At 35.0% G+C, this 25,224-nt stretch overlaps 2 protein-coding genes across 4 annotated transcripts in view; one reads left to right on the plus strand and one right to left on the minus strand.

The window, feature by feature from the left end:
* Positions 1–115: 115 nt before the first annotated feature.
* On the plus strand, positions 116–9,353 carry lrp2bp (LRP2 binding protein). 3 transcript variants are annotated; one of them, XM_079390419.1, is made up of 8 exons: positions 116–408; positions 685–794; positions 947–1,060; positions 1,515–1,657; positions 1,743–1,848; positions 3,674–3,897; positions 7,927–8,092; positions 8,259–9,353. In XM_079390419.1, the coding sequence occupies exons 1-8, from the start codon at positions 303–305 to the stop codon at positions 8,322–8,324; spliced, it is 1,035 nt and encodes a 344-aa protein (XP_079246545.1). In that variant the 5' UTR covers positions 116–302; the 3' UTR covers positions 8,325–9,353. The 3 variants fall into 3 exon arrangements, with proteins under 3 accessions (XP_079246545.1, XP_079246547.1, XP_079246546.1); XM_079390421.1 differs by having other exon boundaries at positions 125–408; positions 688–859; positions 8,259–8,998; XM_079390420.1 differs by having other exon boundaries at positions 135–408; positions 688–794; positions 8,259–9,232.
* Positions 9,354–25,224, minus strand: part of snx25 (sorting nexin 25) — a 47,873-nt gene continuing 32,002 nt past the window's right edge. The window contains exons 9-19 of the mRNA XM_079390422.1: positions 22,659–22,934; positions 22,403–22,567; positions 20,453–20,584; positions 17,214–17,354; positions 16,857–16,970; positions 14,201–14,362; positions 13,225–13,342; positions 12,782–12,848; positions 12,520–12,701; positions 10,813–10,913; positions 9,354–9,921 (exon numbers count right to left, since the gene is read on the minus strand). Of these exons, the coding sequence (XP_079246548.1) occupies positions 9,856–9,921; positions 10,813–10,913; positions 12,520–12,701; positions 12,782–12,848; positions 13,225–13,342; positions 14,201–14,362; positions 16,857–16,970; positions 17,214–17,354; positions 20,453–20,584; positions 22,403–22,567; positions 22,659–22,934 (1,524 nt within the window). The 3' untranslated portion in view covers positions 9,354–9,855. The remainder of the gene's footprint in view (positions 9,922–10,812; positions 10,914–12,519; positions 12,702–12,781; positions 12,849–13,224; positions 13,343–14,200; positions 14,363–16,856; positions 16,971–17,213; positions 17,355–20,452; positions 20,585–22,402; positions 22,568–22,658; positions 22,935–25,224) is intronic.

Raw genomic sequence — 25,224 nt, forward strand, 5'->3', positions numbered from 1 at the left:
GGGAGAAAAATTAGGTTTAATTCTCGAAACTTATATTATTTCATATTTATATAATTTATTCGTATATTATTATGTAGCCTAATTTAAATAACCGTGGAATGAAAAGTAAAAGTGTGAGGTCATCAGTGGTTGTCATGGTAACATTTGTTGTAATGGCGCTTTAAAAACGCGTTTTATTTGTAAAGGAATTTATAGACGGAGAAAACCACGAGCCATCGGAATAAGCAACGCAGTATGTAATTTATTAAAGTGCTGCTGACTGTAAAAGTGAAGTGATTTAGAGATTCTGTTTGTCGAGGGAAATGGACTGCAGTGAACTGAACTCCACGGAGAAAAGCAGAACCTCAAAGCTTCTCAGTGAAATAAACGAGATTTATCAAGATATTAGAGATGAGTCAATGCAATCAGGTGATCAGAGATGTAACACATTCCATAACAGCAGAAACATGGCATTGCATTTCTGTTTTATATATCATATATAAATATATAACAATTTTCTAAAAAAAGTATTTTCATTGTGCATTCCAAATAATCTCAATCAAACTGTAGTTGGTTATTTTGATTAAGTAAAAATAACTTTAAAAAAAAAACATAAAAAAACATGATTTTTGAACATTTTGCAAATACACTCTTCATATGTATATATATATATATATATATATTTATTTTTTATTTTTTTTTAAGCAGAGACTACTGGTGGGTCGGTGGAGAAGACAGTGCATCTGCTTAAAGAGAAAGCTGAAAGAGGAGATTCACAAGCTGCCTTCCTCCTGGGACAGTTACACTACGAGGAGGTGACTGATGCCTTAAACTTTCTCTCTTGTTCTGTTTCAATATGCAAAGACAGAATGATGATCACGTAAGAATTTGCTTTCTGCATTACTGACAAACAGTATATTGATGCATAATAGTTTTTACATCTCAAGAATAATCTGGTGTTCTGCAGGGCTGCTACGCAGAAGCAGAGGTCATCTTTGATGGCATTAAAGATGAAGATCCTCGAGCTCTGTATCAGCTGGCTGTCATATATTACGATGGCCTTGGTACCAAAGAAGACCTTGTGAGGACCATATTGCTATTATTATGATATCTCACACATATATAGTTAATAGATCATTATTAATAACATTTAATGCAACATTTAAAAAAATAAGCATTTCAGATGTTATAAATTTCCAAAATGTCTGCAAAATGCTATTAATATCTCAGTAACACTTTACAATAATATCTCATTTGTTAACATTAATGCATTACCTACCTTGAACAATGAGCAATATCATTTTACAGGATTTATTAACTTGTGTTAAAGTTTAAAGTTAATTAAAAAAAAGTTAACAATGCATTCATTAATGTTAACAAATACAATGATCTTAAACTGTATTAGTAAATGTCGAAATTAATATTTACTAAGAATAATAAATGCTGCAGAATTAATGTTCATTGTTAATGTTAGTGTTACCAATATCTCATTATAAAAGCAGTACTGATTTTTTTCTTATGAAACCCTCTAACAGAGCAAGGCAATTGAGTACATGAGAACAGTTGCATTCTGGGATTCGTCTGAAGTGGGCTGTATCAGATACGCAGCCCTGTATAACCTGGGCCGGGCGTATCTGGAGGGTTTTGGTGTAGAGGCGTCCAGCACTGAAGCGGAGCGGTGAGAAAAAAGCACAGCAAAATATAATGTCAAGAAATCTTTGCATAAAAATGTGAAGCACATTTGATGAACATTTCTGTGGCAGGCTTTGGCTCCTGGCAGCTGATGATGGAAACCCGAACGCTTGTGTGAAAGCGCAGTTGTCTCTTGGCGTGTTTTACTGCAGACCGGAGACTCTGGACCTCAGAAAGGTCCTGATATCACTCACAACCATCATGCATCATCAGCTGAAGCACTGACCTGTAGAGCTGCTGGAATGTAGAAGAGAATAAGCATTGGGTTCCTTTGGGAAATTCTAATGGGTTTCCAGAATAGCGGTTTGTGATTTAGAAGTGAAATAAGGTCTGTGGTTGCAGTAGCTTTACTGGAAGAGACTTTCATGTTTTGTTCTAACAGTTGCTAACAAGCTTCTAGATAAACTAGAAACACACAAGGAGTTTTGATTAATCTGAATAGTGCTGTCAAACGATTAATCGTGATTAATCGCTTGACAGCACTAAATCTGAACCACAATAGTGCTCATATAGCAATTTTTAAAAAAAATTAAAAGCACACAGTGGCGTCAGAGTTCACGTTTGATGTATGACGATGTATAATTTATGTTGTAAACAAATGGGAGGTTATAATGCTAACCACAGACTTTATTCTTCTCATAAATCAAATAAAAACCCATAGCAAATTCCTATCCAAGTTGGCCTATAAAATGACACTATCATTAAACTTGTACACAAACATACATTATGGTTTATAATAAATTTAAATAATTAAAAAAAGTAATAATACAAATGAATTATAATAAATGTAATATTTAGAATAAAATTATAATACATTAAACTTTAAGAAACTTTTTATTCCTACTTTTTTCTGTCTTGTAATATTGACTTAACAAAAGCAACATTTTGTTAGGAAAAAATTCATAACACAGACCAAAATATCTGATGTTAACTAGAGCATCAGCTACATCTTTCCTTTTTTATCATTTATTTTTAATAGAGCAATCATTTAGTAAGCATTAAATATTTTATATAAACTGCCATTAAAAAGTTTGAAAGATTTTTATGTTTTTAAAAGAAGCTATTATTCTCAACAAGGCTGCATTTATTTGACCAAACATACAGTAAAACCATTAATATTGTGAAATATATTACAATTTAAAATATATGTTTTCTCTTTGAATATTTTTAAAAATTTTATTTATTCCTGAGATGCAAAGCTGAATTTTCAACATCATTACTCCAGTCTTTAGTGTCACATGATCCTTCACATCCACTTTTGACCTACTGTCATTACAAATACAAACTTTATTTCTAAAGCACTTTTAAAACAACTGCCATTGGCCATTACTGTTCATTTAATGCATCTTTTAAGAAAAAAAAAATTATTTCATCATTTCCCACCGTCAAGTTGTTCCAAACATGTATGAGTTTCTGTGTCTGTTGAACATAAAATCTATTTTGAAGACTTTGTGTAACTAACCAAACACTTGATGGACCCCGTTGACTTCCATAGTATGGGATATATGGATGGATGGATGGTTGGATGGATAGACTTTTAGCCATTTAACACATGCTTTTATCCAAAGTGACTTACAAATGAGGACATTGGAAGCAATCAGAATCAACAAAAAAAGAACAATAATATGCAAGTGCTATAAAAAGTCTCAGTTAGCCTAATGCAATACATGTAGCAAGGTTTTTGTTTTGTTTTTGTTATATAATTAAAAGAAAACAAATCAATAGAATAGAAAAGAATAGAGAAAGCTAGTGTTAGAGCTCTTCTTTTTTGATAGATAGATAGATTGACAGACAGACAGACAGACAGACAGAGAGATAGACAGACAGATAGATAGATAGATAGATAGATAGATAGATAGATAGATAGATAGATAGATAGATAGATAGATAGATAGATAGATAGATAGATAGATAGATAGATAGATAGATAGATAGATCTAAGCACTGGTGTTAAATGTATCTGTCTTCAGTCAGTCTGATCGTGTGTGTTGATGTTCGGCAGGCGTTCTCGTGGCACTCAGAGGCGTGTGGTAACGGCAGTCTGGAGTCTCAGGGCGCTCTGGGCGTCATGTATCTGTATGGTCACGGTGTGCAGAAGGACCCCGACGCTGCCCTGTTCTGCCTGAAGGAGGCGGCAGAGAGAGGAAACGTCTACGCTCAGGGTCACCTGACGGCCTGCTACTACAACAGGAAGCTCTACTCCAGAGCAGCCGCCCTGGGAGAGAGGTACAGCACATCCTGCAGAAACCGTAAAGAACTTTAGGTTACTCACGTAACCCTGATTCTCTGATAACATGAGTAAGGTATCCCACTATGGGAATCGCCTCGGGCGTGACCAATCCTGGAAACACCAATTACACCACGTCTGTCAGTTGACAGACCAATCACGACAGTGATGCGGGAGTCCCACCTCGCCAATATATATCACTGCATGACAGTCCCTACCTCATTATCAGCATATCTCTTCCCCGTGCTACTGCAAGGAGGGAAGTGTGGTGAGGCCTCACTCATGTTATCAGAGAACCAAGGTTACATGAGTAACCTTAAGTCCTCTTTCAAACATTAATTTGGTATCTCACTATGGGATATACACAACTCCTGTATTGCAGATATGCTGTCTGAAGCAGGCATGTCAGCCAACTCAGTGATTTGTGATAACATAAGAATGCAAGCCCCCCCACTATTCACAGATTATAATGGAGACATATGAAAAACAAAAACATCTGTACGAGTGTTTTTTTTTGTTGTTGTTTTTTTTACACACTTAGGACGGAATGAGCCAACGACGGCTCTGTAACATCCAGCCTGTAAATTCTGAAAAGCTCGCCGCTGCACAAATGTCTTGAATTGAAAATCTCTTAAACAACGCCCACAAGGTATCCAACCCTCGGGTACTATGAGCCCTAAGCCCCTCTGGAGGACTAAGACCCATGCTGTTATAACCCAATATAAAAGCTTCAACTACCCAGTGTGACAGGCGCTGATGAGAAATAGGTTTACCCCTGTGAGAATCAGCCCATGAGACAAATAACTGATTACTCTTCCGCAGTGCTTTCATTCTATTTACATAGCAACGCAACGCAATGCACGGACAGGGTACAAACATTGAAGCCGCTCTTCTTCTGGTGACGAAAAGGGCGGCGGATGAAAAGCCATTAAATCCACTTGATTACAGGCTAGAGCTGACTCGCTCACCTCAAACACAAATGCTGGATTAGTTTTGAGAGACTCTCTCGAGTAACCCATAGCGAACTGCATACAGGAGTTATGAACCGACAAAGCATGAAGTTCACTAACCCGTTTTGCAATTGAAAGAGCCAGTAATAATGCGGAATTTAGCTAAAGGAGCTTCAGATCGCTGCTGTCTGTAGGTTCAAAAGGTGCACGAGATAAGGACCACAGACAGGTCCCACGGCAGGGTCCTGGTGCATTATACATGCACCAGGACACTTTACTCAGCACCAACAAAACCAATATGCAAGTAACCGCTTGTTAACTATTTAGATGCGCTTCTAGGCTTCGACCCCTTTTTAATTAATGTGATGTGATTCTTTGATGGTTCTAACAGGTTGTGTTTAGCTGATGTGTAAATCCTGCCATTACGCGCACTCTCTCTCTCTCTCTCTGTATGTTTGTGTCTAGTTCAATGTTACATGTTCCCCTGTAGTGTAGTTTAATAAACATCCATATGTATTGACGCTTGGCTGTCTATGTCTGCGGCTCACAGAACGAGGTCACTTTAACATTCTGGTTTTGTTACATGCTCTATGAGCAATATATTAGTGAGGAAATTATTTTTCGTGGCCAGAGAAATTATTTTCCTTAGAGTCAATAGACGATTAAAACTGTCCATACTGCGGACGAACAAATCATTTTATTGTACTATTAATGCTACAGTTAATTCCTGAAGATGAATATATAATTGATAACAACCCGTTATGATTAATTATGTTCATCTGACTTTGAGCTAATTTGCTACATCACCTTCCTCATGGAAACTACCCCCAGCGGAGTCCCGGATTCGAGGAACGAGCGGTTTCTCCAGTAATGGAGAGCATGCATGCAAAGTGCTGACACCATCACTTTACGGTTGAGGTGGCGTCTTGGACATAAGTGTTGTGCCGCTGGCCAATTCTGAAATTCTCTCATTCACAACAGTCCCAAAGGAATAACCGAGGCTTTTGAGGCCATTAGCCCCAGAAGGTGCAAACACAGTCTAAATGGGACTGACACTTTGATACTGATCTGAGTTCAGTCTGAGGCCTAGATAAACTATTTCCTGTGTGGGCACCAGGCAGCTTTTTGTCTCGTCTATCTTTAAACCTAAGCTCTTCAAATGAGACACAAGCATCTTCGTGTCTGTCTCCACTTGCTGCCGTGACGGAGAGCAAAGGAGGAGATCATCCAAAAAAGCGGACACTCTGAAACCTGCTGTTCTCAGTGGTGATAGAGCCACTTTTAAAAAACAGCCATATCACCCTGTAGCCCAAGACTGGTTGCCCACTGAAGCTAAGCAGGGTTGAGCCTGGTCAGTACCTGGATGGGAGACCTCCTGGGAAAACTAGGTTGCTGTTGGAAGAGGCGTTAGTGAGGCCAGCAGGGGGTGTTCTGTGTGAGTCCTAACGCCCCAGTATAGTGACGGGGACACTATACTGTCAAAAAGCACCGTCTTTCGGATGAGACGTTAAACTGAGGTCCTGACTCTCTGTGGTCATTAAAAATCCCAGGATGTCTTTCGAAAAGAGTAGAGGTGTGACCTCGGCATCCTGGCCACTATGGCTGCCGTCGCATCATCCAGGTGGATGCTGCACACTGGTGGTGGATGAGGAGACACCACCCCTCACAATGTAGAGCGCTTTGAGTGCTTAGAAAAGCAGAAAAGCGCTATATAAATGTAATTAATTATTATTATTATTATACATTTGCAAAACGTTCGTGGGGCCAATGAGAGCCCGAAAGGAACATAAATTCGTAGGCTGTGCCCTGATAGGCAAACCTGAGGAATTTTCTATGTGCCGGGTAGATGTCTATGTGGAAATATAGAATGTGGAAGCTACTTCTCACAGGTACTGTTGACCACCTTACCATTATAATGCCAGTTCTGATGTCGGACCTGTAAAATGCACTGAGAAACAAGGTGGAAAAATTTGGGACTTGCATAATAGAAGATGTGGGGGACATTTGGAGGTCCAGTGGTACCTAAGTTTGATTTCTTGGTTTTTCGTCCATCAGGCTGCCAGGATCGATCCAGAGATCTGTAAGGATCTGCAAATGGACGTGGTGCATGTCCTGGCAGTGAAGCTGAGGCAGAAGAAAAAGCTGCTTTGCGATTAGGGTTAAGATGATGTGCCACTGACAGCTCAAAAGGAGGGGGATTTTACATCCCTAGCTCCTATGTTGTGCACATCCAATCTGGAGAACCCTTTCACAGGAACCCTGTGTGAAAAGGGTTTGTGCCAGAAACGCTTCATTTCTGAAATGCACGCAGGGACAGCAGGAATTACCTGTTTAACAGCCAGGGCACGTGACGGCAGTCGCTTGCCATCATATAGGTCTCTCTCCGTACCCTGGCCTGCCTGCTGCGACGGCCAATCGATAGAAAGTTTCGCTGTCTTCTCTCCAGAACCCTTGATGGGAAAAGGGAACAGTGCGGACAGAACAACTTGGGGTTCACGAGTGCCACTTGAGCATGTCTCACCCCCAGGCATGCAATACACAGGGGATGAGAATCCTTGCCTGATATCATAGCTCCAAAAGCACAAGCAGGGCATCTTTCCCCTTCGCGCCCTCGCTTGCAGAACTAACACTCGCCATCAAGCCGCTAAGCTCACCTAAGTGTCGCTTAGAAAAGACAGACAAGAGAATTTGTCGTAACATTAATTCTCCCGTTTGTCTCTTAACAATAACTTTCACCGTGACATTGAAGAGAAAAACTACCGCTTTCAGAAATAGCCGCGTTTGGCGACGTACCTTGACGGCTCGTCTAAGAACAGTTAAGCAGCTAATCCTAGAAAGGGGTACAGAAAAAATAGCTTCCAAGAGATCTTCACGGGGAAGAGAATGAGAATGAGGTAGTGACCGTCATGCAGTGATTAGGGAGTCGTGATTGGTCTGTCAACTGACAGACGTGGTGTAATTGGTGTTCCAGGACTGGACATGCCTGAGGCGATTCCCATAGTGAGATACCGAATGAATGTTTGAAAGAGAACATCGTTCTGTTTTCTGTGGTAAAAACAGGTTTGTTTTGACTCTCAGAGTGAGCGGATACGAGGACATTAGTGCCATAGCGCGGCACACGGACTGTCTGGAGGAGTACATCAGGAAGGGCATCGCTATAGCCATGTTTTACTACGCACGCTGCCTACAGCTGGGCCGAGGCGTCCTGAAGAACAGAGACAGAGCGAAGACCTACTTCTCACAGGTACTATTGACCACCTTACCATTATAATGCCAGTTCTGATGTTGGACCTGTAAAATGCACTGAGAAACAAGGTGGGACAAGTTTGGGACTTGCATAAAAGAATATGTGGGGGACATTTGGAGGTCCAGTGGTACCTAAGTTTGACTTCTTGTTTTTCCTCCATCAGGCTGCCAGGATCGATCCAGAGATCTGTAAGGATCTGCAAATGGACGTGGTGCATGGCAGGATATAAATCACTCATTTAATCTCATCACTGAAACTGATGGATATATAGCTGACTCAGGGTTTTTTTTTTGTTGTTGCTGCTTTTTTGGGATGCTGATGAATTAAAATGTTTAGTATTATTTCAGTGCCATATAAGAACGATTCAAAGGAAAATCTTTTTAAAAAATCGAGTTGAAAATGCACTTGCCAACTTCTAAGAAATGTAATCTTTATATTTCAAGATAATTTTTTGAGAAATTTTGCTTGCATCTTAAATTTAAAACGCATAAAAACACATTATTTTCAAAAAAACCATTTTAATAAACAGTATTTTTCCTCTGTACGTCACAACTACGGTATAAGACTACTTTTTTGGACTTTTGAAATATTTACAGGTATAATTACACATAATGAATATTTTTAACAATGAATAAATAAACATACATAAATTTAGTCAGTGAAACTGTAAAAAAAAAGTTTCATACATTTTTTTATAAAATACTTCATATTTTTGTCGTTGAAATATTTGCAGATATAATTACACAAACTAGATAAGTTTTAAGTATAACTCAATAAATAATAAATGTGTTTTTTCTTTAAAAATGTTATATAATTACACTAATTTGGGATTTCTAACTAGAACGAATGAATTAATAAATAAATGTTGTGATTGAAACTGTAAAACTATATAAAGTTGATATGAAAAAGATGTGAAATACTTTTCTAGATTTTTATCTTTGAAATCTTTACAGACATAATTAAACCAACTAGATATTTTTGATTAATAAAGAAAGAAGATATTAATTACATTTTATGTTTTATTTGAAATGTCTACAGGTATAATTACACCTACCCAATATAAGCAAACTGAATAAGTAAAATAAATAAATAGATATTGAATCGAAGAAACTGTATTAATGTTTAAGCTGTGAAATGAAAAAAAAAAAACTCAAACCGTAAGAAATTGTATTAAAGTTTAAAATATGAATTGTATTTTAATGTGTACCTCACATTATATATGTGTAATATCACATTATATAAAGACACAACACATGGCAAATCTTCTTTTGCAATTTATTGCTTATAAATGCTCTAGTCTATTTTGGTAAAAATAAAATTCTATAATAATAATAATAATAATAATTTCACAAACAGAACCTTCACAATAACTGTACATGACATATTGCACGATTAAAAGCTTTCATAATGGTCACAATAATATGTAGGGAGTTTACAGAGGTCTGGGTTCTTTTTTACAGATGTGTAACACTCATTCCACTGTTATTCACATTACACAGCAAAATCCCCTAGAAGAAAACAAAAGAGGGAAAGAAAAGCAGAAGATGATGACAGCTGGCAGTGGGTGTGGTCTGTTCCTCCAATCTCACCAGAGAGAAACCATTAACGGATAAAAACACAAACATATTCATGACGCTTCCTAGATCCAGAACTACAGAGTCAAGTGTTTCAGAAATAGAACAGAACAAAAAAACAAAAAAAACAGCCATCTAGCACATTAGAGAAACACATCCTGAGCCTCTGATGTGATGTGAGGATGTTCAAGCCTGTACGGCCTCCACGCTCAGCTCAGGATAGAGTTCTTTAAGCAGCATCTCCAACAAGATCTGAGGAGAAACAGAGAAAGCTTCATGCACACACAGTGTATAATCATCAATACATTAATCATCATTCCACCATTAGATGGCACTACAGTATCATCACCTAATAAAACTATGAGCCTGGAAAACTGGATCATAGCAATAGTAGGCCTCTATGTTAAAGCTCCATATTTTAAAACAATTTAGAGTTAATTTAAATTTAATTTAGTTCAAAATGTAGCTTAAAAATTTAGCGTATTCACAGTCAATTAGAATAAAAAAGCTGGCTTACACAAGTAAACTTCCCTTTAAATTTAATGGGAACTTTTTTTAATTTAATTCCCAATTTTCAAATAAATCAAAGTTTGTAGTGTTGCTTTGGTTCATGGCCTAAAACCCTTTATTGGAGGAATCCCTATGGATAAAATGAATGTGAAAAACACTTCCTGAAACCAAGCCTGCTTAAAAAAATATAAAAAAAAATCTATTTTCCGCCAAAATTAAATGTGGAAGATGCCAGGCTACAAGATTTTGGGTTAAGATGAATTTCTCTACCCACATGGCCTTTATTACATTAGTTGTTTCAGAGGCAAAGAAAGTTCCAATGCAATTCAATGAAGACAAGATACACTTAATAACTCCAAATAACATGTGCTGATGAATTAGCAACACAGAGACATTTATTTGTAAAGTAAATCTTCATCTTGTCTTCAAATGAACAGTGAAAACAGCTTGAGTGACACTCCATTCAGGTCCATTCCTACCACTTTCCCTGTGGCAGATGGAAATCTGTCGTGTCATGGGAATATTTCAACAGAAAGCAGAAACGAGAACGTCTGCTGACTGAAAATGAAAGCCTAAAATATAAATAAACTGGAGCAGGTTTAACGGTCAGTCACAGAGCGCTGGGTGACTTACGTAGAGAAGATGTCTGTTGGCACTGGTCTCCTGCAGTGCATTAAAGATCCTGATGATCCCGTATCTCGCGTTCTGCTGCCCCACGAGATTCTGAAGTGCATCTAAACAACAAAAAACAGCATTTTTGCTCTCATTACACAGTCTCTGCTGTCCAGCTTTCCAACGAAAGATTGAATTCCTCATTAAAAAGCAGTTTTGATTGTGGTGAGTCTCTGTAGTGTGGGTCTGTGAGAGCTGGAGAGTGAAGCCGTATTATCAAGCGCTCTGAGCTCAGGCAGGTGTAATTGCTCTCACTGGAGTGTGTTTTAAGAGTCCCGCTCTAATTAAAAAGCACAGCAATGAAGCCTTTTACATTAACAGCGACGCACTTTAGCACAGAATAAATCCTTTTTCCAGGGTGACTGAATCGGAACAGCACTAGTTTTTGTATTCATTTGGATTTAAAAAAAAGGTTTCAACAATGTTTATATTTACAAACATTATAATATTACAATATTTATAAATACAAATGGTCATGCCTTTTCACACCAATTGTTTCTAATCATAATAGCTGTAAATAAATAATAATAATAATAATGCAACAGGAATTACCGTAATTACAAGGTTCCAACTTTGAGAAAAAAAAAGACTTCTGTTACTAGAAACAAACAACTGAAATGGTAGAGTTGTCGTTAGTGACTACTAAATTATTTAATGACTAAGTTCATATAGCTTCATGAAGCTGAAACAAAACAAAATCAATCAAATAAAACCTTAAAATGTAAAAAAACTTGAAAAATAAAATAATAAAACATAATAAATAAAATTAATAAAAATAGAAAAATGCCTAGGCAACTAGCTGAAATAAAACAAGATTAAGTATCAAAATGACTAAAACTGAAATAAAAATAAAAATTAAATAGAAATATAAAAAATAACAGAAAAGCATAAAGTTAGTGAAATGGTAGAGGCTTCAAAATTTAAATGTTGTTAATGACTGCTAAATATTTATTTTTTTATTCAGTGTCTAAGTTTATATAGTTTTCATTAAATGAAATAAAGCTGAAACAAAACATAAAATCAATCAAATAAAACCTTAAAATTAAAACAACCAATAAGATAATAAATAATAAATAAAATTTATAAAAATTGAAAAATGCCTTGGCAACTAACTGAAATTAAATAAGATGAAATACTAAAATGACTAAAACTGAAATAAAAATAAAGCTAAATAGAAATGTAAAAAAATAATAATAAAAAGACAAAAGCATAAAGTTAGTCCACTAAAATGGTATACAAATAATGCTAAAAAAATGCTAAAATAGGTAATAAGGGGCTTTCCTGTAGCTCAAATGGTAGAGCATGGCGCTAGCAACGCCAAGATCATGGGTTCGATTCCCAGGGAAAGCAAGAGCTGATAAAATGTAAAAACTGTAACTTGAATGCAATGTAAGTCGCTTTGGATAAAAGCATCTGCTAAATGCATAAATGTAAATGTAAATGTAAATAAGTAGTGTAACCAGTATTTCCCTAGAGTATCTGGAATTCATGTATTGTTGTCAAAAAATAAAGCCACATGCATTCATTTTGGCGCTATGAGTGTCATAAAACCTGAATAGCAAACAGCCAGTCATCTCTGTGTGGAAATGTTCTTACACTGTAGGTTTCTGAAATATATTGTGTATTTTAAAATATACCGTGAGAAGGGAATTTCCTATTTGCGCTCACCTGGGATGTTGTCTAGAAGCTTCTGTTGTGCTCTCTCCTTGGTTTCTCTGCGTTCACTCTCCGAGCGGCTTTTGTTATGAGGTGCGAGTTTCCCGTTGGGCCAAAACGTGTCCCGGAATATATTAATGTAGTAAACCAACATCTGCTCACTGAAGATCCAGTTAACAGTGTCTCTGATTTGCCTGCAGAGGACGAGAGACAAAGATCAACTCAATGTGCTCATGTAAGCAAGTTTCCATTACCTCCATTCGTTAATGCTTACTTGTTTATAGTCCGTCCAAACGTGACCTGAACTAGTGCAATTAGTGTCTTCCGCACCCACTTAAACACTGCAGAGAGAAAAACACAAATCTGACTCCACCAATGCTTTTTTTTTTTTTTTTGAGGGAAAGAAAGAAATTGATACTTTTATTTAACAAAGGATTCTTTAAATATGTATTTTTTTTATACTTCGCCTGAAGTTTCAATAAACTGTTCCATTTCAAAAAATTAGATTTATTTCATACAGTAGTGCGACTTAATGAGCTAATATTTGTTGGGTGTTGTGCACTTGCGTTTTGTGCACTACAGCTAGAGAAACATCAGTCAGTCACACTGTCCTGTGGTCAAAGATGTGTTGCGTTTCACACCGTCACAGTCTGACTGCACACATTGCATCAATGCGGGTGACAACGAGTCATCTGAGCAGTGTGTTGTTGTACTCACTGCCCCGGAGTTCAAAGATCTCTCCGATTAGCATGAAGCAGGGCTCAGCCAGTGCGTCCTTCCTCCCGTCCGTCTCATCGCCGTAGTCTGAGAGGTCGCTGTCATCCTCACCTTCATCCTGAAACACACAATCAGATTCATCACATCTGATCTGACATCTGTGCTAAATCTGCTGCGTTTTCAATTGAGAAAAAAAGAAACTTTCTTTTTGTCTTGTTTTTCACTACAAATTTCTAAACATTCTTATTTTAAATCAACTTGCATATACATGAGAAGCTAAATGACATACGATCACAAGTCTTGTTTCCTGAAAAATTTATTAAAATCAAGTGATATTAGACTTGGAATGCAAGAAAAATATCTGCAAGTGAAACCAGTAAAGCAATACGTGTAGTTATGTTATGCAAAATATTAAAATGTTACTCAATATTTGGTCTTGATAGATTTCCAATTTTTTTTTAAATACAGAGGAGTAAACTAACAAAAAACTGTTGGCCAAATGAAAAAAAAAAAAAATTAATTCAATAAACGGGTTATTTTTAAGTAAATACTTTATCCCGTTTTGTTACAAAAATGTTACAAAATTTCAGCAGATAATAATCTTATGCTACTTAGGTAAGTGTATGTTGTTATAAGCATGGTTACACATTTTTTCTGGAAAACAACATTTCATTTAACTCAATATTTTCACTCTAAACATGTTTAAATTTATTCATTTTTTAATGTATTACACAAATTCAGCAGGTGTGTGTGTGCACGTGAGACAAATTTGTACCTAGAAGTGAGATAAATATGATAAAACTTTATTTTGAGGACATCCAAAAACTTCCTCATTTGTAAAAAAACAAGATTTTATTTGATAATTTTCAAGTCTTCTGTGAAGACGATCATAATATCTTATAATTATCTGTAAAAAACAATATAGGTCTATAGAATGTCCACATTAATATAAAAACAACAGTGTGTGTGTGTGTACCTCCTGGTGTGAGAAGAAGTCTCCTGGCAGTCTCTCCAGGAAGGATGCGAGGGTGAAGGAGGATTTCTTCTGGATGTCGATGACCTTCAGGTGCTCTGGTGACGAACTGAGAAAGGCGTACAGCGCCTCGCTCTGACACATGCGCTCATCTGTCAACACTTTCTACAGAGGAAACACACACACATACAAACTAAAACTTCACAAATCTAGAAATACACTTCTTAAAAATCACAGCCCTGAATCAAATGAGACCAGAAATACACACAAAAACATATAAATACAAGCACACACTCCTGGTGTACATCAACTTATAAAATAATCACAGGTTTGAAATGTGACAGAGGCTCAAAGTAAATTGACGCAGTGAAAAGCTTTAGTAAGCATAGTAAGCATGAAATTATAGAAAACATTTAAACATTTAACTGGTACTATACGATGACATATGTCCTAAAATAGATGTAAATAATTAAATATGCAATAAGGATGAATGTGCAAAAAACCAGTATCAGTCGATAACATATTTTGCTGATATATTGCGCCCCTAAAAGACTGCACTTTTTTTTTGGGGGGGGGTTTGGGTTATGCCTTTCTTTATTATTAGATAGGACAGCAGAGTGCAGACAGGAAAGTATTGGGTGGAGAAAGGGGGGCGGGATCGGCAAAGGTCCTAAAGACGGGAATCGAACTCAGGTCACTGAGCACAGTTGTGCTACCACTAGTCTCAGCCTCAGACGTCACGCTCACGGACCGTTGTCTAAACATCTGATGCATATGCCACACTTCTGGAAACACTTCAGGAATATCGAAGTCGTCATCTGACTGGTTGAATTAAACCGGATTTCCGGGAGACGCGAGTGTTGTGTTTATTTTCGGTCCGCCGAGAAACAAAGATGCCATGGCGCCAAACCCCCTCACGAAAGAAGAACGCCGTCATGTTTACAAATGTGACGACGAATGCTTATCAGGGTCAATAAACGCGGTATTTTCAAAAGTATGTGAAATATTTAAAGTTCGTGGCATAGCATCTTTAAAACACATCCGAGAGTTTCAAACACCGGTCTGTTATTGTGGCGACATTTCCACGCCCCGAAACGTGACGCTAAACGAAACGAACTGTGATTGGTTGTTTGACATGTTGGTCAAATGGCCTCATGGGCGGGCCTTGGCCAATGAAAGCTACGATACATTCCAGACCTTCAGCCAGCAGTCTGAGGTCTGGCTACGCGAGACTATGCTACCACAAGGCTACTGGCGACGACCAGAGGTGGGTAGTAACGAGTTACATTTACTTCGTTACATTTACTTGAGTAAATTTTTTGGGTAACTAATACTTTTAGAGTATATTTTAAAATGGGTACTTTTACTCTTACTCAAGTACATTTTTTGTGAAAAAACTGTACTTTTACTTCGTTACTGTGGGCGACGCTCCTCTCGTTACTTTATCTTATTGCAATACGTAATAATAAAGTTAAAATGCTTCAATTTATTCCAAACGCGCGTCTACTTTTCTCTGGGCAATGAACGATGCCCATTCGCAAATGATTCATTCTTTTGAGTCAATTCTGTTCGAAGGCTTGAACAAACCTGTTGGCAAACCAGTGAATCGGTTCGTGAATCAGTTTGAATGATTCGTTCAGTGTCGTCTGAAGCGGTTCTCTCTCAGATAACAGAAAGTTTAAGAACATCAAGAGCGATGAAGACGTGGCTTTGGATTTACAGTCAGGTGAAAGCAAATCTGAAAAGGCTATGGTTTGCTAGCTATGAAGATCTTTATTAGATGAACAGTGCTGTCAGTTCCACAGGTATAGATTCGATTGCACTGACTACACGATACCACTATGACATTACCAGTTAGATAAATGTACCTTATACATTAAATACAATCCAGAATTTATTCATTAAATAAGCTGTCACAGAGTATGAAATGAACACCCGCCAAACCCGCGTTAGTTCCAGGAGGAATGCCTTTGCTTAGACACAATTAATATTGATATTTTCACAATATTTACGCTTGCAGAAATAAAGGCCACATTTGTTTACATTTTGCGGAACAGACGGAAGAAGATCCATCATATGCATTTATTTTGTTATGTTCAGATGTTCTGTAGCGGTCTTGTGAGGAGATTTCTCTCTTCTCCATGTCAGAGGTTATATACATATATAAATAATACATAATTAATAACAATTAATATACTTTAAAATATAATTTAATTCAGTGATGCAAATCTGAATCTTTATCAGCTGTTACTCCAGTTTTCAGAGTCATATGATCCTTCAGCAATCATTCTAATATATTGATTTATTATCAGTGTTGTTGAAAAAAACAGCATATGCTAGTTTGGTATGTTTTGAAGCTGTGATGCTGGTTTATGCTGGTCTTAAGCTGGTCGGACCATTAAACCAGCTCAAACCAGCATCCCATGCTTCAAAACATACCTATACCAGCATATGCTGTTTTTTCAAAAGGGATTTGCAGTTTTTTTTGGAACGTGACATTTTGTTAAGGATTTTATTTTATGAATAGAAGGTTAAAAGAACAGCACTGATAATAAATCAACATATTGGAATGATTTCTGAAGGATTATGTGACACTGAAGACTGGAGTCAATGATTGTTTTTAATAGCACATTCCTCAATGAGACTGGGAAAGACTCACCTGTAAAAACGTGCTGAGTTGGTTTTTGGATTTGTCAAGGAATTTTTGGTCGATTGATTTGAATGGCAGTTTACTAAGTGAGGGAAGCTGGACTTTCTTGAGTGACGGAAAACACTGCAAAAGACAAACAGAAAGAAAGATGAACGATGGGTAAAAAACATCAGTCTGTGGTTTTATGTTCTGTCATATATAATCTGTATTGGAACTAATAATGTACAACAATTCATTCATTGCCACAGCAGCTTGAATATGGCTGCAGCAGAGGGCCGTCACAGATCAGTGGTATTTGAAACACTAAGCCAGCACAGGATATCACACATCAGAGGTGTGGCAGCGTACTGTAAATATCAGTTGTACCTCCGTCAGCTTCCTGTGCAAAGCCTGAAACTCGCTGAGCTTCCTGGTGACGGTCCAGCGGTTGTTCTTGCAGTCGTCATCTTCAGAAAGGCTCACGGAGACAAAGTAATACGCCATCTGCTCTCCATTCTCCTCAGAGGCCTACGAGATACACATACTGATTTTAACAGTCACTCTGATTCACGTTGTGTAGCGATTAAAATAAAATAGAATTGTAATTAAATGAAATGAAAATAGAATTGAAAAAAAAATGAATTTAAATAAAACTAAATGAAAGTAGAACTGAAATGAAAATAGAATTAAAATGAAAAAAAAAAAGAAATTAAAATAGGATGGAAATAAAATAAAAATATAATTGAAATTAAATAAAATGAAAATAGAATTGGAATTTTTTTTAATTGAAATAAAACTAAATGAAAATAGAACTGAAATTAAAATAGAATTAAAATAAAAAATGAAATTAAAATAGGATGGAAATAAAATAAAAATAGAATTGTAATTAAATAAAATGAAAATAGAATAAAAAAAATGAATTGAAATAAAACTAAATGGAAATAGAACTGAAATGAAAATAGAATAAAAAATGAAATTAAAATAGGATGGAAAGAAAATAAAAATAGAATTGAAAGTAAATTAAATAAAATGAAAATAGAATTTAAAAAAAGGAATTGAAATAAAACTAAATGAAAATAGAACTGAAATGAAAATAGAATTAAAATAAAAAAATGAAATTAAAATAGGATGGAAATAAAATTAAAATAGAATTGAAATAAAATGCAAAACGAATCGACATGAAATGAAATGAAAACAGAATTGAAATAAAATAAAACAGAAATAAAATAAAATAAATCTGATTCATGTTTTTAACATTTTAACATTTACAATTTGCTCATTCAACAGATATTTGAGCAAAATCTTTGAGGTAAAAGATTCGATTTGGCTAGAATAAAATCATTTGCCCACTGTAAAGCATCTGATTCTGCTCAGAACTGAGACGACATGAAAACAATGGCAGCTTCACTTCAGCTGAAACCACATGAAGCAACTGATTTAAAAAGCTGTGTGTCATTTTGTAGTCAATTACCAGATAAATTGCTAATATATGAATGACTCACTCCTGAGCAGAAATCTGCAAATGGTGTGCCGTTACATATCAGAGCTCCAGGAAAGAGAGTGGAAATTATTGATGGGGCTCTTGTTTACTTACACAGAACGATGAAGGGTAATTAAAAAGAGTGAAAAGAAGAAAAATGACACATATGCATCTTTTTAAAGGCCAGAGGAGTTTTAAACATGCAGGTGATCAGAATAAAATGGATACAGTAGCTCTACATGTTACATATATAAAAACACAGATGAACAGATTAGAGTAAGTTTCTTTATTTTTCACCAAAAATGATTTTAAATGACGAAAATAGTTTTCAAATTTCATTTGTGGTTGCAATCCATTTTAACACATTTCAAAATATGTTGCATTAATTCTGATTTCAGTGACTCTGTCAGTCTGCTTTCGTTTTTGACACGCTATACAGATCTATTGCATGGCTTCAAAATAATCTGGGAAATTCCTCTAAGAGCACTAACACCTTTATTACTGTGACTATATTGAGTTGGTGGCTCTCTGTGAAGTTAAACAGACGGAATGACGGATGATTAAGGAGGACAGCAGGACTGCGTATGATCTACGTATGACTGTGTTTGTAAAAGAGTCAAACACACAGGAAATGAATCACTGTTGCTTTAAGGAAAGAATGTTGTGAGAGCCAAATAAAACACCACAGACAATCAGGCAAGTGATTACAATATGCTGCTGTGCGATCACAGAACTCAATGTAACAACTGATTGTCAGAGTGAAGTCAGAATGTGTGAAAACACTGTTAATGTGGATTAAGGATTTGTTTGATCTTTTAAAGTGGAAGTACTCTGTGTTACTAATGTAGTTCCTGTGATTGCAGTGAACAGTGTGTAAACAGCACTTTACCAAAAGTTACATCATGTCCCTTTCTGGTATGAATTACCAGGTTTTCCAGGATTACCAGATTTACCAGCTTGTCTTGGTCATGACAGTGAAAGATCAGATATAACTTTACATAGACAAGTTTAGAAAGCATGTCTGTCACACTAGTCTCATGCTAACACTTGTGGCTATATTTTCAAGTGTATTTTTACTGCATTTCTTTTCTTTTATATTATATTTTATTGTATATTTTCTTTTATCTTTTTTTACTGATGGACAAGATTAATTTCCTTTTTTTCCTTTTCCAAAATATTTTTATTGTGTTAACTGCAGAGTTTTTACCATTAACTAAACTAAAATTATAAAATAATAAATATAAATATAAAATTATAAATTCATACATTTTTTATTACTTGAAATAAAATAAATGTTAACTGAAATAAAATAAAATATAAATAAAAAAAACTAACTTATTTCAGTTAAAATGTATTTAATTTATTTATAACTGAAATAAAATAAAATATATATGAACAAAAAGAACGTAACTGGAATTAGTGCTGTCAAACGATTAATCGCGATTAATCGCATCCAAAATAAAAGTTTTTGTTTACATGATATATGTATGTGCACTGTGTTTATTTATTATGTATATATTCACACACATACAGTATATATTTTGAAAATATTTACATGTATATAAATTTATATTATTATAATTTTATTATATATAAATATACATAATTTATCAACATAATTTTCTTAAATATATACATGCATGTGTTTGTATATATATATATATATATATATATATATATATATATATATATATATATATATATATATATATATATATATATATATATATATATATATATATATATATATATATATATATATATACACACACGCATATATTATGTAAACCAAAACTTTTATTTTGGATGTGATTAATCGCAATTAATCGTTTGACAACTGGAATAAAATTTAATATTTTTAAAAATAAATTTATTTTATCAAATAAAATAAAAATGAATAAAAACTAAACAGACTGATGAATGAAAAAATACTACTGAAAAACAATAAACAAAAAAAAATTACAACAAAATTACAGAATTAGTAAGACAATTTAAAATAAAAATAGAAAATAGAAAAATAAAGATCCAAAAAATATTTATAATAGTATTTGAATTATACTAAAATAACAACAGTTAACCGCCATTATGTCACAGATGCTTGAGCTAATCTTGAGTTATGTTTTCTTGCACTGTATTCAGGACTGACCTCTGCAGTACTAACGACGGCTCTCCAGGTGCCCAGGTTCTCGCACCAGCAATCCGTCCGTGAAATGTGCAGCTGGAGGTCACTGTGCTCCTTCTCCATGGTGCAGATTTCCTCCTTCAGTAGTGACACAATCTACAAGAAAGGCATTTTCATGAGTTCCAGAGCAGGTCTCGGACCCTGACTCGTGCTTCATCTGACAGGAGAATGGAAACGCTGCCCTTGAGATCTCTGCCAGCACAGGCATAAAGAGACCCTCAGAGTACACAAGATCATTTCAGAGAGAAATCGATTCCTGTCTCAACTAATGGATTAAATCAAACCACACACACAGCAAGACTGTATGAACTCCAAAATTTCAGTAGTCGATGCCATTAATAGTGATAAATTATGTAAATACTGCTTGAAGTTATTGCTTTTTATCTTGGGTACATTACTGTTCAGAAGTATGGGGTTTTTAAATGTTTTTCAAAGTCTCTTATGTTCACCAAGGATGCATTTATTTGAAAACAAAGTAAATATGTGAAATATTATTAAAATTTGAAATAACTGTTTTCTATGTGAATACATGTTAAAATGATCTTTCAGAAATCAAAAGAAATATTTCTTATTGTTATCAATGTTGAAACAGTTGTGCTGCTTAATATTTTTCTACTTTTCGTATTATTTTTATCATCAATTTAATTCATCCTTGCTGAATAAGAGTATTGATTTCTTTCAAAAAAATCTTCCTGGCCCCAAACTTTGAACAGTAGTGTATCTGTAAGCAGTGTCTAGTATAGCACAAAATAAAACTAAACTAAAATCAATGCATTCTAAAAAAATAAAAAAAATTCTAATTGGAAACTGGTCATTCTGACAACATTTATCAGTCTGGCTTCATCTACACCAGTCTACAGTTGTAATGTGTGGTAAGTTCACACCAATTTTTTCATCATGGCTGGGTTAGCCGCTTATATTCAGACCGCAGCTGGTTTGACCTCACTGACTGAACCGAGTCAGCACTACTGATAACAGGAAGAAAAAAAAGCTTGTGAAATACTGGCCTTTTTGACTCCCTACTAGAAAGTATTCCACATGCATTAGTACAGACATACCAATATGTGTGTGCCGACACTGATAGACAGCTGTTTATAGATCTGCTTCCTTGTTTTAACATTCATTAGGAAATTGAATTTAGCAAATGAAAGAGATATGGAAAATAAAGTGCTATTAATTTGAGAGATACAAGATACAAATGGCCTATTAAAACAGGATAAACTTTACATTGCATAGAGTATTGTTCAAAAATTTGCATGATTTTGTTTTTTATAAAATAATTATTACTTTTATTTAGCAAGGATGCTTTAAATTACTTAACACTGATAATAATAAGAAATATTTTTTGAGCAGCAAATCAGCATATTAGAATGATTTCTGAAGGATCATGTGACACTGAAGACTGGAGTAATGATGCTGAAAATACAGCTTTGCATCACAGGAATAAATTACTTTTTAAAATATATTCAAATAGAAAACAGTTCTTTTAAATTCTAATAATATTTCACAATATTACTGTTTTTACTGTATGTTTGATCAAATAAATGCAGCCTTGGTGAACATAAGAGACTTTTTTTTATATTTAAAAATCTTCAACTTTTGAACCCTAGTGTATGTGTCGTTACATTCAAAATATTCTCATTTATAGACAACAACAACAAAACATATTAAGGCTGCACAATGAAAGTTTAATTTAAAATGTGTTTTTGTAAAAAAAAAAAACATTCAACATTCAACAGTTGAACATTCAAATCAATTAGTTGTAACCAATCACAAACGTGTCTATTGATCACATGGATGCACTGGCCAATCACAGATCTGATGCACAAAAAATGATCAATCTGAATTTATTTATTATTATTTCATATAAAAGGATAATATTTCACATCAATGGGGCAATAATTCTGGATTTACCTTTTTATCAGGTCGCGGTGCGTTCTGGATGGAGCCCAGGGCTTGGCGTTTGTACTCCAGCCTCTCGTACAGCTGGTGTAGTTTGGTTGCGGCGTAACTGGCCTGTTCGTTGATGCCTTTGCTCCCTTCATCCAGGGCCACGTCCCCTCCTTCCATCACCGGACCCTAAACGCACAGAAATACGAGAGAAAAGTCATAGAAAATGGTGATGGAGTGTGTGGATGTAGTAACCAGACTCATGTCGTGTTAAACTCACAGCATCGTCTTTCTCCTCGCTGCTGGACTGTGAGCTGCTCCTTTGCTCCTCTCGTTTAATGAGCCGCTCGTACAGGTCGCTCACCAGGAAGGATGGGTAATAGCGCTCCTTCATGGTCTCGTACACATCTCCCTGGATCCTGTGGAACACGTCTGTACCCTTGTTCCCCACCAGCGTCTGCTGGATCTCTTTATAAAGAGCCTTCTCCACCGGGATCTCCCTGCTCTCCACAAAGAAGTTCTGGTAGATCTCTCCCACCAGGTGTGGCACTTCATTCTGCACAGAGGAAGAATATCAGACCTGATCTGGAGTACAGACATTGAAACCAGGCACATTCTTGTCTTGTTTTTTTAAAGGCATTCCTTTAAAAGTGAATCTCACAGGTAGGTCACATTTAATCCCCAACAAAAGAAAAAAAAAAAAATCAAGCTGTATACGTATACAGTATAAAAAAGTATTTAGTCAGCCACCAATTGTGCAAGTTCTCCCACTTAAAAAGATGAGAGAGGCCTGTAATTTTCATCATAGGTACACTTCAACTATGAGAGACAGAATCCAGGAAATCACATTGTAGTATTTTTAAAGAATTAATTTGCAAATTATGGTGGAAAATACTATATATATATATATATATATATATATATATATATATAGTAGAGTATATAGACTATTACTATTATATCATAAAGTACAGTGTATTCTTTATGATATATTTGATTTATATATACATATACACACACACACCCACACACATATAATAAAAATGTATAGTAAATAAAAACAAATCTAAAAAAAATATAAATATATAAAATAACCATAACTCAATTAATTAAGTGCAGTATAACAAATACTACCATGATAAATATATAACTATTTATTTATTTATTTTGCATTATTGTAATTATATTTTTCACATAAAGGTAATTACAACTGGGGAGAAAATGTGATTAAACAGGTTTTATTTTCAGCAAACAAAAACTATTATTTTTTTTAGGGTCAAATATCAGTTAAATAAAAATGCAGACATGTTCTTGACAGGTTTTATTGGTTTCATTTTTGAAGGTTTGAAGATCTGCACAGGTCTATTGGTCTGCCAGCAGCAATGCTGCATCATGCTTTTACTGGTTCTGCATTTCAATGACAGATTCACATTCAGAACCAACAAGCGATAAAACATATGGCTAATCTTAATCGTTTGGTTTGGTCTCATGCTGAACAGATGCTAACTGTTAATAAGATATGACATCAACATTAAACAGATTATTGCAAATCTGCTGTTGCACAGAAATGAACCAAATGTACCTCCTCAAACATTTATCAGCTGACAGCATTCTAGAGTACCTGCATATCTTCATAAATAGCCCTGTTTTTATTCTATATACAATCTACAGTATTCCAGACTCCACAGAAAAGTTCATCAGTTGTCAACATTTATGACAGCTTAAACTTTTCAGGACCACAAAACAAAAAAAATAATGCAATCAGCTTTGACACTCCTGGCTAAATGGCAGTACCGGTAATTGCTAATTTAACACAGCTGGACATAATGGGCCGCAACAATTAAACATTTGTCTGAGTCAAGCACTGGAGTGTTGTTAGATTTTTCAGCCATGAGTGTTTCTGTGGTCTGACGTTAATTTCTGGATAAAAGTGGCAATTAGTACATTTGCAATTGTGCCCGTAGATTAGCATGAGCAACAGGAAAATCACTTTTCAGACATGACTACAGCCTTATTCATATGCTAATTCTTTCTCATGGGGATGTAAGGTCATTTTAAGATTTATAGGGACTAATTAGTGATTTTATTGCAGTCAGAATTCAGAAATATCTGTTTTTTTGACAAACAAGTTGTCTGGCCATTCAATTGCCATCGTAATCAACATTTCTAAATTTACAAGAAAGAATCCAAAAGTAATTTTGTAAATCCTTTTTGAACGCTGCCAAGCACTGAAGAGTATTTGTTACATTTTGCGGTAATGTGCACACATTTTATGGATTTTTATTAATGAATAATATTAATAATGCTTCATCCCAATATTACAAGAAGTGTGAGCTGTTAAGAAGAAAAAGAAAAAACAGAAATCATGTAAACTTTTGAAAAGTCAAATGTTTACCTGTATGAATTTATTAATTGCCCAAACCATAATATATATTTTGTTTACATCTGACTATGGCTAGGTATTGAGATAATTATAATTTGATTTTGATTTAGATTCATAAGCTTGGACATATAGACAGGTACAGTACATACCAATTTTTTTAAGGGCAAAAAATCTCAACTAATGCTGTAAACTATACAACTATACAATAAACCCTAACAGTTGGTACATTACTAAATTAAGTGATTTGTAAAGAAACATTTAAGTTGCACATAAGGGAGATTTTAAAATAAAAATGTATTATATAATAAATATTTATTATAATAAATTTTTAATGATGTAAATGTTTCTACTCCAGCTTTCATGACGCATTTACTCAAACATACATTAAATATTAAAGAACATGTTTAAGTAAAAATACAATAAATATGTAATATAATGCATATCTTTAGCAAAATGCTATTTT

The sequence above is a fragment of the Barbus barbus genome (genome assembly GCF_936440315.1).
Source record: "Barbus barbus genome assembly, chromosome: 33".
Classification (NCBI taxonomy): domain Eukaryota; kingdom Metazoa; phylum Chordata; class Actinopteri; order Cypriniformes; family Cyprinidae; genus Barbus; species Barbus barbus.